Source organism: Caloenas nicobarica, chromosome 4 (assembly GCF_036013445.1).
Source record: "Caloenas nicobarica isolate bCalNic1 chromosome 4, bCalNic1.hap1, whole genome shotgun sequence".
Lineage (NCBI taxonomy): Eukaryota > Metazoa > Chordata > Aves > Columbiformes > Columbidae > Caloenas > Caloenas nicobarica.
The window spans coordinates 15,603,371-15,617,619 of NC_088248.1; the positions used below are offsets into that span (position 1 = coordinate 15,603,371).

Sequence of the window (14,249 nt, forward strand, 5' to 3'; positions counted from 1 at the left end):
CATAAAAATCTGAGCAAAGAGGAAGAAAAAGGAAGTCAGGAAGGTAATGCAAACATTTTGATTTAAAACAACGTTTTGCCTCTTTTTCTTGATACACATCCAAGTGGTTCTTTTTGTGGTTCTAATCTCCTAAAGAAGACAACAGAAAAATTATAGAGGGGATAAAAAGGAGTAAAAGGATATCGAAGGACATAAAAGGTGAAAGTAGCTAACCTCCCCAGCCACAGCAGTCTGCAAACATCAGAGGCCACAGGTGCAATAGGGGTCAAACCTTCAACACCACTTAAAGGTGTACTCACCTCCAACAGTGAATCCCTAAAGACATTCTCATAAAAATTTTATGTATTTAGTAGCTTATCACAAAAATATGTAATGAAATAGAGGACTTACTATTTGTAATGCTGGCTGCTGCTACTTCAAAATGCATTCAGCTAAAACTCAATTCATAACTGATCAATGCCGGAGAGTAACATTTCATTCTGAGAATCTCCTTTACAGCTACATATTTAACACAACAAATATTTATGATACAAGGCAATATTTAGTAGTGCTTAGAGAGCATCTTTATGCGTATTACACACATTCAGCATTTTAGAACTTCAATTTCACATTCATAAAAAAGAGGAACATCAATCCATATATTGGACTCAGAGCAGGTCTCAACTTAAATCAGTTGGCATGCAAGCCAACTTCAGATTTGTCATTTGGCAGCTTTTAAAATGCATGAAGTTTTTTAAAGAGAGAATTAAATTCCTTGATAGAATAGGCAACTCTTACCACTTTACAGTGAATTTAGTCCGAACTCTAGTTAGAGCCTAATGATTTATAAATAAGAAGCTATACCCAAATGAATTAAATCCATATGAAAATGCAAACCCAATATTAGAAAACACACAATTTGTTCACATCGCAGTATAATAAATACTTATGCAAAACTTGATAAAAATATGGGCTTATGAGCTGGTCTTTCACCTTTGGCCACGCAAAGCTGTCATACAAAATCTAGTACCAGTTAAAATGTTGAGGTTCAAGTGATGCATTGGCATAGCACTTCATGAACTATGATCTTGTCCTGCTTCCTACTGTGCTATCAAGTTTTCCCACAATACTCATTAGTGACAGTAACATACTTGGGACAACAGATCAGCTAATTCCCTATAAATTGTGCAGAGCAATTTTTGCCAGTATGTTGCTGGTAAGTAATGAAACTGTACTCTGATTCAATCATATTAAGCTTAAAGTTCTCAAAATTGTAACAAAGAACACACACTTAAAAATACTGATTTTAGTTCTTAAAGCAAATGTTATGAGTAACTGGCAAGGCAGCTTTTTTGCCTTTCAGGTACAAGCAAAGCATAGGAAGTGCAGTAGCTTCTTAACCAGAGAAAAGAGGTGTTATTTTTGGCTGTTACCCTCGTTAGCAGCTTTTAATTATTAGTCCTTTGATGTCGTTATTCACTACAGCAAACACTAGAAGCACTACAGAATATAAATAAATCCTTATTGCCGCAACCACATGCAAAAGGGTTTCTATCTTGTGTAGAAACTGCCCCCGACTCCCAAGAGGCAGCGCCCAGACCCCGGCTCCTCCGCTCCGTCCTTCCAGCAGCGCCGGGACAGCGCCGGGGCCAACCCGCGCCGCGCCGGGAGCAGCCGGGCAGCCCAGAGAGCCGACCGCTCGCACAGACCTCACCTGGTTGTGCCGCACCGGCGAGCTCAGAGGCCATATTTCCAGTGGAGAGCTCCACCGCCGCTCAGAGTTCCGCTCACGAAAGCCTGAAAAAACCCAGGAAAAGCCTATGATTTCCAGGCTCGCCGGCGGACACGGAAGGCGAGAGCTACTCGAGAGAGAGAGAAGCAGGCAGTAAATTCCATGCGCCGGGGACGCCCTTCCCTTGCCCACCGGCTCGCAGTTCTTTCCGAAAGCAAAGCCGCGGTTGCTGCTTTGGGGAGCGGGGGCAGCAATCGCAGCCTCCCCTTCCGTACCTGCCGCTCAGGCCGGTGCGGTGAGCCCGCCACCGCCGCCCGACAGGGAAACGGCGCCCAACGGCAGGCAGCGCTAACGGCGCCCAACGGCAGGCAGCGCTAACGGCGCCCGCGCGCCCCAGCAACGGCCGCTCCGCTCCGTCACGCGCCCCGTAACGGCTAACGGGACAGACAGCAACTACCACCCACCAGCCTCGCGGACGCCTCAGCTCCTCCCTCCGCAGCCAGCGCGGCCCGGAACAGCACCGTGGTCACGTGACCGGGGGGGGGCGTGTCGTTCTGAATGTCAATCTTCCGCCCGCATGAGCGCGCGCCAGCCTGGAGCAGGGACCCGGCGGGGCGGGCTGAGGGAGCCTGCGCGCGCACGCGCTCGAGCGCTGCGGCCGCCGGAGGAAGCGGGAGGGGGGGGGACGCGGAGGCGTTCGGTGTGCCCGGGAGCCAGGTTTCGTTTCAAGGGATTGTCTGGGGGTGTAAGAGATCTGTTGTTAAACGTACATGAGAAACATGCGGGTTAATGACAGGCGTTTACGCGTTAAAGTTCTCTTCAGGATATGCTGCTGCTGGTGTTAGCCCGGAGTAGCCGTGAGGCAGCCGGAACTGGGAACATTTTCAAGCCCTGTGGGGGCTCCTGTCTGTGTTTAGTAATGAGCTCTGAAGTACAGCTAGCGCTGCCGTCTCTTACACGGTCTCCAAGTACTCCCCTGTCCTCTTGAAGCAGTTAAGGAAAACACCAATATAATTACTTCCGTCTTGCTTTTTGTCGGTGTTACTGACGTCGATAGGGTTTGAGTGGAAGACGTAAATCCCTTGCATGAGGAGAGGCGTGAGGTGAGCAGGGCGGCAGCAGCCCTGGCCTTGCTGTGCTGCACATGTGGCTGGGGTCTGGCTGCAGCCGCTCCGTGTAGCCTGCGGCTGAGCAGTGCGGGTCAGAAGTACTGGCTGCAAAGCTAATGCTTTTAGCGTTTGCATCCCTTTACAGGTCATTAACAACTGTCTGAGGTGCAGTCTTAAAAAGTAATTAAAGGTCTACTGTTGTGGTTTTAAATTACTTTTGCACCGTTACTATGTGTTGCTATTTTTATTGTAATTGAAAAGCATTCTAGTAACCAGCTTACCGAAGTCTGTCCGATGTAATAAGCTCAAGACTTGGCACGGCCATTAATTTGGAAAAATCTGAGCTCTGCTGTTCATCAAGTCAAATAACTTGAGCACTGGGTAGACCTCTAATGAAAGCTAGTGAATGTTTTGCAATTTTCCTTATTTCGTGATTATCTTTAAAATTGCATGTTCTTACATTTGAGAGTAATATTTGTTTTCAACAATACGTTAAAACTTCAATGCGGTTATTGCAGCACATGATAAGCTCTTCCTGCAGGAGTTAAGTTTTTCACCAAAAAAGACATCTGTCTCATATAGGTATAAATAGCAAAGTGATAAGTATTTTATCTTCATTTTTACACACTACAGTTACAGTAGTGTCTAAATTGGTTTAGCAAGTTCTGTTATTTCACTGTCGTGTGTGTGTGTGTTTGTTTTTTTAACTTGATATGTTGTGACTCTGTTCCTGAGACAACCTTTCAAATCTTGTGCACAAAGAGAAGCTTCACATTCCTTACTTCAGTTGGAAATGATAATAGCTAGTCATGCAATTCTGCCTGGATTTTAAGATATTCCTGGGCTACTTTTATTAGAAGGCTATATTTTTTTAAAACACCATTGAAATCTGTCAGTATTTTCTAATAGGTGTTTCAGATATTTACCTTCACCAGTGAGTGCAAAGAGTTAAATATATTAGCACAAACTGGAAATACAGTAATAGAAGGAAATACTGACTTCTAAGTCTGTAATGTTATTTTAATAGGGCAGTATAAAATGGGTTCATAACACTTTATTAGCTTTCTTAGATGTACCTATCTACTCTTAAACTTTACTCTTTGAGTAAGTGATCCTGCTTCTGTAATTCTGTCTTGTTTCCTTTCACAGTAAGTGCGTGTAGGGCATGTAGAGCTCTATTTACAGGAATTTTCCTGTTTGTGTCAAAAACCACTAGGAAGGGTCTTACCATCTGTGGTTACTCCATGCTCATGCTGCTTGATATTCGCAGCTTAGAAAATTAAAAGCACAGTATTTGTCTGCATTTCCTGTGGATTAATATCTTCTAGATGAGTTTAAGGCTGGATAGCCCATTGAATATGTTTTAGCAGCTGTTTGTATTGTGAAAGGGACTTGTTTAATATATTTTTTGGTGCTATTTAACATATTTTGAGAGTGTTGGTTGACAGCCATCTGAATATGAGCCAGCAGTGTGCCCAGGTGGCCAAGAAGGCCAACAGCATCCTGGCTTGTATCAGGAATAGTGTGGCCAGCAGGACTAGAGAAGTGATTGTGCCACTGTGCTCAGCACTGGTGAGACCCCACCTTGAATCCTGTGTTCATTTTTGGGCCCCTCATCATAAGAAGGACATTGAGGTACCAGAGAGAGTGCAGAGAAGGGCAACGAAGCTGGTGAGGGGCCTGGAGCACAAGTCTGTTGAGGAGCAGTTGAGAGAACTGGGGCTGTTTAGCCTGGAGAAAAGGAGGCTGAGGGGAGACCTTATCGCTGCCTACAACTACCTGAAAGGAGGTTGTAGCACGAAGGGGGTTGGTCTCTTCTCCCAAGTAGCAAGTGATAGGATGAGAGGAGATGGCCTCAAGTTGCGCCATGGGAGGTTTAGATTGGATATTGGGAAAAATTTCTTCATGGAAAGGGTTGTAAAGCATTGGAACAGGCTGCCCAGGGAAGTGATGGAGTCACCATCCCTGGAGGTCTTTAAAAGATGTGTAGATGAGGTTCTTAGGACATGGTTTAGTGCTAGAGTTAGGTTATGGTTGGACTTGATGATCCTGACGATCTCTTCCAATCAAAATGATTCTATGTTTCTATTTAACAAAACATTATTTTGTAAAAACATAGATTTGATTTCAAGAGATGTCTTTGACATTTCCTGGCAATCCCCCTAATTAATGATGTGAAATCGTCTGTTGGTGTTTGAATATCAAGAATACATTGTTAATGTTGTCAGAACTTTTAATAATGTTAGTTTTTATATTTTTATAGGGTGGAATTGGTAATGCTGAGAGTGTGACTGGATGAACATTATCTTATGACTAAATTAGAGTTTTATAGCAACATTTAACTTCTAAATCTGCCTGGTACTATTGCAGAACGCCCAATTAAAACAATGTTTCCTAAATGCTCTGGGGAACTAGAGGCTGAGGAGCTACCAATCCTTGTCTTGAGGATAAGATGAAATACTTGGTCTATAATATGGAAAAAACAAAAACAAACAAACAAAACCTCAAAAGTTACTTATGATTCTAAGTCAAAATGATGATGGTTCTATTATTTATCAATGTAGCTAAATAGGTGATGGAGTTGTTCCCCTGGGGAATGTAGAACCTTCTACCTTTTGGCTTTGTCCATTTTTATCTAGCCTATATTCCTGTTGAAATAAAGTACCCATCTGAGCTTTCTTGTAGTGTTGAGAGGGTGTTGGTTACTTTTCTGGCAGACAACATCAGCATTCTGGGCGATCTGCCCCTTCCAATCCCTGTACTTGAAAAGGGGAAAATAATGTGCTTGCTGTTGGTGTTAGATGTGAGTTTGGGTTGGTTCCAGAGGTTGGGTTTTGGGGTAGGTTGTTTGTAGAGCTAGGCTGGTGTTGGTGGAGTTTAGAGCAGGTATGAATTCTGGAGTTGGTGGTGTTCTGACTTGCCTCTTGGTTCTAGATCACTTGTTGGTTTTAGAGCAGGTTCCAGGTCAGCATATGGATATGCTGGAGAGGGGTCAGGGTCTGAGGCAGGAGGGAGGTCCTAGAACCTACTTCAGGGAGTTCTGTTTTGACATCTCATGAGGATTCGTGGTACTTGCTGATAATGGCAAGTCTCCCTGTTTTTTTTTTCTCCTTTTTTTTTTTTTTCTTGTGTGCTTTTATTTTCAGTTGAAGGTCCATAGGATGGGGATCCTATCATCCCATAAAGGGCAGCTATCTCAAATTTCTAGCATGATGACTTTTGCTACCTCTGTGACCAGTCTTTTCTCTGGAGACAAAAGGTAGTGTTCTCTATTGAAGGAAAGGTGGAACAAATCAAGGATCTCTCTTGTGGTAATGGGAGGGAACTCATACTGAGGAGGGGAGGGATAAGGAACCATAGACTTGTTGGAAATTGGGCCTCACTGATTCTTTTGCTTATTAAATTAAGGCTATTTTTAAGGTTCGTGCAGTTATCTCTGACAGTAGCTGTTGGAGTGTAGTGTGCCCTGTTCTTGCTGCTCTGCAAACATACAGTGTATTTAACAAGATGTGCCTGCAGTTTTAAAATCCCTTAGTTTGGCTGTTTTGCAATGACTATCAAGAGAAGCTTCAGCTAATTGTTTCATCATCTTGCATCTCAGATTCATAGAAAGTTTTTCTCAATGTATTTTTCTTATGTTACGAAATCATCTAGGACCATTTAGTGGAGACTGTTTTATCTGTTCTCTTGGTAAATATTTCTGATGGTTTTGGAAGGTGTCTGTTTAGGTACATAGTTGAAATGCCTTAAGCTTCGTAAGACTTCAGAGTGATTTGTAACCATGCAGGTTTAAAAACCTATGAAAAGTATTCATGTAACTATTTATTTAATTGCTTTATAAAGCTAAACTATTTCAGCTCTTCTGATGCCATGACTGATTGTACGAAAGTGTGCTTTTTTCCTGGCCTGGCAAATAGTGCAGTTGATGGTAAAATGGAATATGAGATCATCTTTGACAGAAGCTTTTCTTGTTTATGTAGTACAGGAAGATGGAATTTAAAATTAAACACACATGGGATGGTTTACCTGTGAGCCATGAGCCAGTAACAATTGGGCTGAAGTCAGACAATGCAGGACTGCTAATGGAAGTTAATGCTCCATTCTTTAATGATCCTCCAGCACCACTTGGAGAGCCAGGGAAACCTTGTAGTAGACTGTGGGACTATGAGGGTAAGTGTCACTGTTCTGTTGCAAATATCTGATCTGTGTCGACACTGGTGTTCCTCTGTAGTTAATATGCCTGGTCTTTATTTAAGAGTCTATAATGTTTGGGGTTTTTTTAAGTGATCTAGTGGTTGTGAGTGTATGACATCTAATTCAATTCAGTTTATTTAGTCACAGTACTGCTTTTAAAGATCAGACCTGAAATGTGAAAATTTTCCTTTCTCTTGTATCCTGAGGTCTTTGGGAAAGAATTTAGTTGTAATCACTGTAAACCTTTAAACAGCTCCTTGAGTAACTATAAGCCTCATACTATATTCAGCTGTAAACTACCCCAAACTGTATCAAGAGTGATGCTCTTTTTCTAGGTAGTTAATTGATTTTCATCAGTAACACAACTGGCTGTGAGGTGAGTGGTTGTTTTATGGTAGTGCAACAATATAAATGACTGTGAAAAGAAGCAAATATGTTTTGTCACTCAGTGGCCATAAAGAAATGGAGTAAAATGAGCTGGATTAGTCTCAATAATGATGATGCTGACTCTTCCTGATCCTGTCAATAGTATGGGCAGTCAAGCTTAGTTTATGGCTTACTGATATAACTTGTGGAATAATAGAGGCTTGACATGTTAGAATAAAAAAATGATTTTGTGTCATATGTATAGAAGTGCATTTGCACTACGTAAATATAAGTGAAGTCCTAAAGATGGGTTCTACTTTTGCTTTAAGAAGTAGAGAGCAATAGCTAAAACATATTTACTTCAATCACTTTTCCAAAGTGTTTGAGGAATATAAAGATATGAAACACAGAAAGAGCAGGTCCTAAAATATGACTCAAAATTGTACCTAAACGGAATGGAGAATATCCTTATAGTAATGCTGTTTTCATTTTGCTTTCCTGTCAATACTGTCACTTTTACCTCTTGCTTTGAATAATGCAAGAATTTAATGCTTCCAGCAGCAATCTACTTCCTGATTATTGAACTATTCTGATTAAAGCTATATTAGAACAGCATTAGCACCTCTTTGATTTTATTGTCCTAAAATGTAAAAATGAAGTTAGCAATCATATATAATTATTCTAACTAAAGCTTTCTAATAGTGTTATTGCTGTGAGAAGCACCGTTATAAGGCTACTTTGTGTTCCTGAGAGGTGATCCAGCAGTCACACCTGACTTTCAGGTACATGTGGAATACTGATCCCTTGTCCAAAGTACCAGCCATCTACAGGACAGGGAATAGCCATTGGAGCTAAACACTTTCTTAGTATTTCTGAGATTTAGCAGACTTGGTTATGGGCTGTTTGCTCTGCTGTGAGTGTGTGTTCCTCTTTTCATCTTTTTTTTTTCTGGTGCTCTGAACCCTTAGGCTACCAGCAAACATAAGACTTTTGCGCTTAAGTGCTCTACCCAGAGTGCCTCCTGTGAGTATGATTGACTAGAATTGCTCTGTCTTAGTCAGCTTTGTTCACAGCAGGCATACTAGATGAAATCGCTATGTGCTGATGCTTTTCTTACTGCGTTGGCAGCTAGTGGTTGTTAATAAACCTGCCATTTTTCTGCTGCATCAAGATCAGTTTTTCCAAAGCTAGAGTTGGTAAAGTAAATAAAATTAGTACAATGCTTTGTAAAGTTCTTTATGGTGATAGGCATTTAAAAAAAGCTCTTGAAGTTACAATGATGGTATAGCTTTTTAAATAGCTAGGAAACTGTCAGTAGCATGTACACAGCTAGACAAACTCTGGCATGGCACAGGCCAAAGATCGAAAGCAAAATTGTTTTAGAGGGATTTGAAGGTGTTTAGGATACTGCAAAATAGTTATTATAAATACTGATAGCCTGTGTTGTGGTGGTTTTGGTTTTTTTTTTTTTCAGTTGTTGAAGCATTTTTCCTGAGTGACAGAACTGAACAGTATTTAGAAGTTGAACTTTGTCCGTAAGTACAGCACCCTGGCAAAAGTCACAAATGTTAATTTGCATTTCCAGTTCTAATGCTTGTTAGATATATGTATGAGGAAGACTGGGTACCAAAGCTGTCGCAATCCGAAGAATGTGAACATTTGTGACAGAACAGTACACTAATAATTTGTCATGATTTTAAGAAAATTGTGTTCTGATTTCTTGACAGCCATGGACAACACTTGTTGCTGCTGCTTTCTGGCAAAAGAAGAGTATGGAAAGTAAGTGGTCAAGTACATTCATAAGGTACAGAAAAGCTATTTGGTTTTAGGTACTTGTTGCCTGATTGGGAGACGATGTTAACTCTGTTTTCCTTCTTTACCAGGAAGAACTTCTTTTAGAGTTTGAGGTGACCAGAATGAAAACCAAATGGGAGGGTAAAGCTCATCTTCCATGGCACTATTTTCCACCATGCACTAACAAATTCAATGCATTTGCAATTCATGGCTCAGGAGAAGAGAGAAAGTATGAAGCGCTTCATCCTGTGCCTCGACATGAACTACAGGAAGGACAGAAACCAGATTTGTAAGCATGAAATTAGCTTTTTAGTAAAATAGTTGCACTATTCTTGGAATACTTAAAGCAAGCTAACCTGGTTTCCAGACTGAGTGCCACTAGGATTTTAACTATACTACTCAGCCCCAGCTCCACTGGCATTGTACTTTGTATAAGGCCCTGTGGCAAGATAGCTGTAACCAGTGCTTGATTGCTGGGTTATCCCCTAGCTGCACAGCAAGTGATACGTTCAACACCATTGGCATCTGTTTTATCACCTTCCTCAGCTGAATCATAGATAGGTTGTTCTATATTTTCCTTGCCTCCAGCACCTTCTGAAATGTTGTTTGGTGTTAATTTCACCAGATATGTTTCCAGTAAATCTCTTTTGCTTCTCCTCTACTGTGATAAACAACCTCACCTATACAGATGGTTCCATATTATGGAAAAAAAATGAAAAAGCAGACTAAACTGAAAAGTATATTAAAAAGATACCCAGTATCAATAGAAAAACTAGAATATCTTGATTTTTAAATTATGCTTTGAGCCTGTTTATTTTCTTTGACCATGAGGCTGAGATCATTTGATTAAAAACCTCTGGACGCTTTGTATAAATGAACTAGCTCTAGAGCTCTACTGTAGTTCTTATACAAATTTGTTAATCAACATAAAATGATGGCCGGGTAAGGTAAATTTTAGATCTATTACCCTTTTTTGCCTTTCTTTAAGAAAAACTTAACTTTTGGAACTGTTTACAAAAAATAAATTGTAAGCTGTTGCTAATAAAGAATATTCTCTTTATCAGTGTTCTGTAAGAAATAGATACTTTTTTTTTTCCTGTGGTAAACTGGAGAATGCCTGTAATATTTTTCGGGAAGGGATTATTTATGTGCTTTCTGTAGTACTTCTTCCAAAAAAACCCCTTGACTTTTTCAGACATTGGTAGCAGATGCAATTATGTGAAAGGTTGTTCCTTGCTATGTTCATTGCTCTTAGTTTGTCTTCACTTTTACAAATTACTTTCTAATAAGAGAATTCTATTTACCTTTTTAATTGGGTAGTGCAGTGTCAGATGTTCTATCCACTGTTTGGCAGTTATTTTATGTAAGAATTATGAATTGTCTGCAGTGTTTTCCTTCTGTTTCTGTATGGTAGCCTAAAGGAGAAACTCTTAGCAAGAACTGATTTCATAATGTTTAAAGGAAATGAGCCTTCTAGCCTTCCAGAAAATATATATTTACTAGCTTCGTCATTTGTCCTGCCACCTTCTTTTCTGTAAGGAGAGGATATCACTGGGATACAATTTTTCAATTGTTCAAGAGTTGTAAATTATATTTACTTCATTGGAATGCAGATAACTCATAAAGTAGAACATTACTGTGCTCTTGCTTTGGCTGCAGTTCCAAGCAACATAAAGTGAGGGAGTTTAAAAGGGGAGTGCTCTGTTAACTTCACTTTGTGCTGTGTGATACTTGTTCATAGCTGAGGATTTTGCCCTCTGTTTTCTAGTACAAGATTTTCAGAAAGACAGTAGTGTTTTTATTTATAAACTCAGATTTTGGAAAAAGAACACATGGAATGATGGTTACATTCCCGCCCAAGAAAACATGTAAATAAAGATTAATTAAACCTCTTGAGGATACTGCCTTTTATTAAGACACATACTGAGACTTGTAACATTTTTGTTTATTTCTCCTCTTTGCAGTCATCGCCTGGAATTTTTCAAAGAATTGAACCTGAAAGGACTAATGGGAGAAGACTGGAAGCAGCCTGAATCAGATATATGGAAGTCTCTCTCTAATTAAATGGATTGAGACATACATTTTTATATAGTAGCATTAAGGTTAGATGAAGCTGTAGGGAAAAAACTTGTACATTTCGAGCAGCGTTTGTAAATATCAGATTAGTAAGGCTTTCCTTGACAACAAAAGCATTGATCAATCTTAAACTATGAAGTATCTAGGCCACTTCATTCTAAATGTATGAAGTAAGCAATGGCTTGTGTTTCAGTTCATCTGGGTATGGAGTTTTTCATCTGTACAAAAGAGATGAATCTGCTTCTACCAGTGAAGGGGGAAAAATGTGCAAAAGGTACACCTGTGTTTTCATGAGAACTCTACGTTTCACAAGGTCAATATCTGGCTTGGAATATTGCGGTTTCCTTAGTCGCTGCGTTTCTGATGTATTTTCACTGCTGCTTGTTTGTTTCTTGGCTGTTGAATGAGATCATGTGCACTAAACTCTTTAATTGCTATCAGGAGAAAGAATGCTTCCTTCAGGAACAGAAAATAATATAGCTGTCATGGCATTTTGTGGTACAGTACTTGCATTGCAAGATGCTGGAGGTATAACACTAGCCAGCCCCTTTCCGATACCTGAAGTTTTCCTTTGTACAGTGCTGAAGGAGGAACTTAATTTGTTTCGTTATTAGCAGACCTCTCTACTTCACATTTAGTGTGGAACTTCTAGTGATATTTAGATACAGAGGGTAGGTTTACAAAAGGCTTTATGCATTCCAGGAAAAGTTTCTGATAATGTTTAGTAAAACTTTTTGATATAGCCGTGTACCTACAAAAGCTTGTTTGTTATCATAAAGTCGTAGAATGGGTTGGAAGGGGCCATAAAGATAATCTAGTTCCAACCTCCTTGACATGGGCAGGGACACCTTCCACTAGACTAGGTTGCTCAAAGCCCCATCCAGCCTGACCTTGAGCACTTCCAGGGATGGGGCATCCACAGCTTCTCTGGGCAGCCTGTCCCAATGCCTCACCACCCTCATGGTGAAGAATTTCTTCCATGATCTTGCTGGGCACGGAGGTGAGACTGGTCTGTAGTTCCCCGGGTCTTCCTTTTGGAAGGTCCAAGGGGGAACATCCTTTGGGGTTCTAAGGCCTTGTCACACCACCTTAAGGATTCAGCTCAGACATATGAGGATTTTGTTTGCAAGCCACCTAACCTTGGGCATACTCTAATTGTATGTGCCTACATTTCTACATATGGGCATGAATCTTTTTAACAGTGCTGAATACTGTTAGCAGGTAACATCCAATCTGTAAACTCTTGCAGGGTTTACAAATGGGACTTTTTTTTTCTAGCATACTAAGTGCTGCTTGTTTGTGGCTGCTGACTTGTTCCTTTATAAATTAACTTAGAAAATGGGAAGCTTACTCACTAAACATATCCTACATCTGAAAAGTAGGCGACTTTAATTTTAAACTTTTTCGGTTTAGTTCAGAATGAGGATTCAGACCATGACATGGTCCTCAGTCCTGCATCCTGTTGAACTGTTATCACAGTGTAGAAGCTGGTTGTGTTCTCTAGTTTTGTGAGGAGGATTGTTTTGGGAGTCTGAGAGAATATCACCAAGCCAAAATTGAGGGAGTATCTTGCAGAAGTTATGCCCTGAGGATGTGTTGTTTTTTCTCATCCTTTTGTGCAGCGCTTTCTACTGAACAACTTAGAATCCCACAAGATCCTAGAAGTGACTAGTGTTCTTGTAGTCTAACATCCTGCTCAAAGCATGACTATTGTTGAAACTAGATGAGTTTGCACAGAGCCTTGTTGAGTTTCGAATAACTCCAAAGATAAAGTTTCAAATGCTCTGGGTAGCCTGTTTCAATACTTAGCTACTTCTGTTACAAAAGCTTATGTAATTACCATTTCCTGATGTTGCAACTTGTGCCCATTGCCTTTTGTCCTTTCTCTGTGCATCTCCAAGAAGAGTGACTTTTTTTTCCTCTATAACTACCCATTAGGTATTTGAAGATAACTGCTAGCTCCTCTCAGGTTTCTTGAAATGTTGTCATTCTCAGTTTGTCTTTCATGACTCTCATTAGTAAGCACTTTCTACTCAGACTGACATCATAAATGTGTAAGCTGGGTTGTAACTCAGAGCAGCAATGCTCCCAGGCCTTTCTTGTTTATTTAGCTCATAAATGATTCTAAAAGTCTTGTGTGTATCTTTAGTTGTCAAAATGCATGCAAAATTTTGCATAAGACTGCACTTTGTAAGTCATGTTACTAAAAGGATTTTCTGTTATTTTCTTAGCTTCTATGCAGTAATAACCATAGTCTGGTCATGCTTTCTGTGCTGTCTTTAACTTTACATGTAAATTCTGCTTCAGAGCAAAAGAAGATGGGAATATCTGCCTTTGTGAAGAAGATCTTTGTGTGATTAATATCTGTGAATTAGAATGTTACTTCAGAGATTTTGTTTGGCTTTAGAATTCCCTCTTTGTACTTCCAGTTTTGTGTATATATACTTTCAAATTTAAGGATATTAGCCTCTTTCAGGTGCAGACTTTGGCATGTCAATACACTGAGCCATCCAATTGTTTTTGCTCTCTTTTAATTAGACACTATAGATTCCTTGCTATGAAGTGCCATCTGTTGAAAATTATAAGTATTGTACTTTTAATTCTTTGGCTTTTCTACCTTCAATCTGTGTACGGTTTTCTAAAGAATGCTATCAGTCTGAAATATTGAATAATCCAATAAATGTTGATTAAAATGCTTTTTAGATACTGACATCTAAGAGCTGCTTTTGAAATTTCAGTCAAAAGCAAAAAAACCTCCTTTCATTATGTTTTTAGACTTCATTTTATATGGTTTGTCAATAAAGTGTATGCAAATGTTCAGAATTAGTTTATTTTTTCCACAGAGGTTGTCTTCATGTGATGAATGATGTTTTGTATGTAAGAGACACTAAATCAAATTATTTATTCAGAGGCTTCATCTCATATTCATGTGCACTTCAAACTGACTACTTCAGATTTGACTCTGAATGCAAATTATATTAACTTGGAGGGAAATAGAT

General features: G+C 39.9%; 2 protein-coding genes across 7 annotated transcripts in view; one reads left to right on the plus strand and one right to left on the minus strand.

Annotated features, from left to right (window-relative positions):
- Positions 1–2,224, minus strand: part of SCLT1 (sodium channel and clathrin linker 1) — a 45,106-nt gene extending 42,882 nt beyond the window's left edge. Inside the window, exons 1-2 of one of the 3 annotated variants that reach the window (XM_065634989.1) lie at positions 2,176–2,224; positions 1,694–1,776 (exon numbers count right to left, since the gene is read on the minus strand). In XM_065634989.1, coding sequence (XP_065491061.1) covers positions 1,694–1,727 — 34 coding nt within the window. In that variant the 5' untranslated portion in view covers positions 1,728–1,776; positions 2,176–2,224. Of the gene's footprint in view, positions 1–1,693; positions 1,777–1,986; positions 2,124–2,175 lie in introns of those variants that run through there. The other 2 variants (XM_065634990.1, XM_065634992.1) reach the window with 2 other exon arrangements.
- Positions 2,225–2,379: 155 nt separating this feature from the next.
- Positions 2,380–13,997, plus strand: C4H4orf33 (chromosome 4 C4orf33 homolog). Of its 4 annotated transcripts, none has more exons than XM_065633973.1 (6): positions 2,380–2,428; positions 6,801–6,990; positions 8,855–8,915; positions 9,108–9,159; positions 9,264–9,463; positions 11,139–13,997. In XM_065633973.1, the coding sequence occupies exons 2-6, from the start codon at positions 6,810–6,812 to the stop codon at positions 11,236–11,238; spliced, it is 594 nt and encodes a 197-aa protein (XP_065490045.1). In that variant the 5' UTR covers positions 2,380–2,428; positions 6,801–6,809; the 3' UTR covers positions 11,239–13,997. The 4 variants fall into 4 exon arrangements, with proteins under 4 accessions (XP_065490045.1, XP_065490043.1, XP_065490042.1 ...); XM_065633971.1 differs by lacking the exon at positions 2,380–2,428 and adding an exon at positions 2,445–2,814; XM_065633970.1 differs by lacking the exon at positions 2,380–2,428 and adding an exon at positions 2,445–2,814 and having other exon boundaries at positions 6,806–6,990.
- The last annotated feature ends 252 nt before the right edge of the window (positions 13,998–14,249 follow it).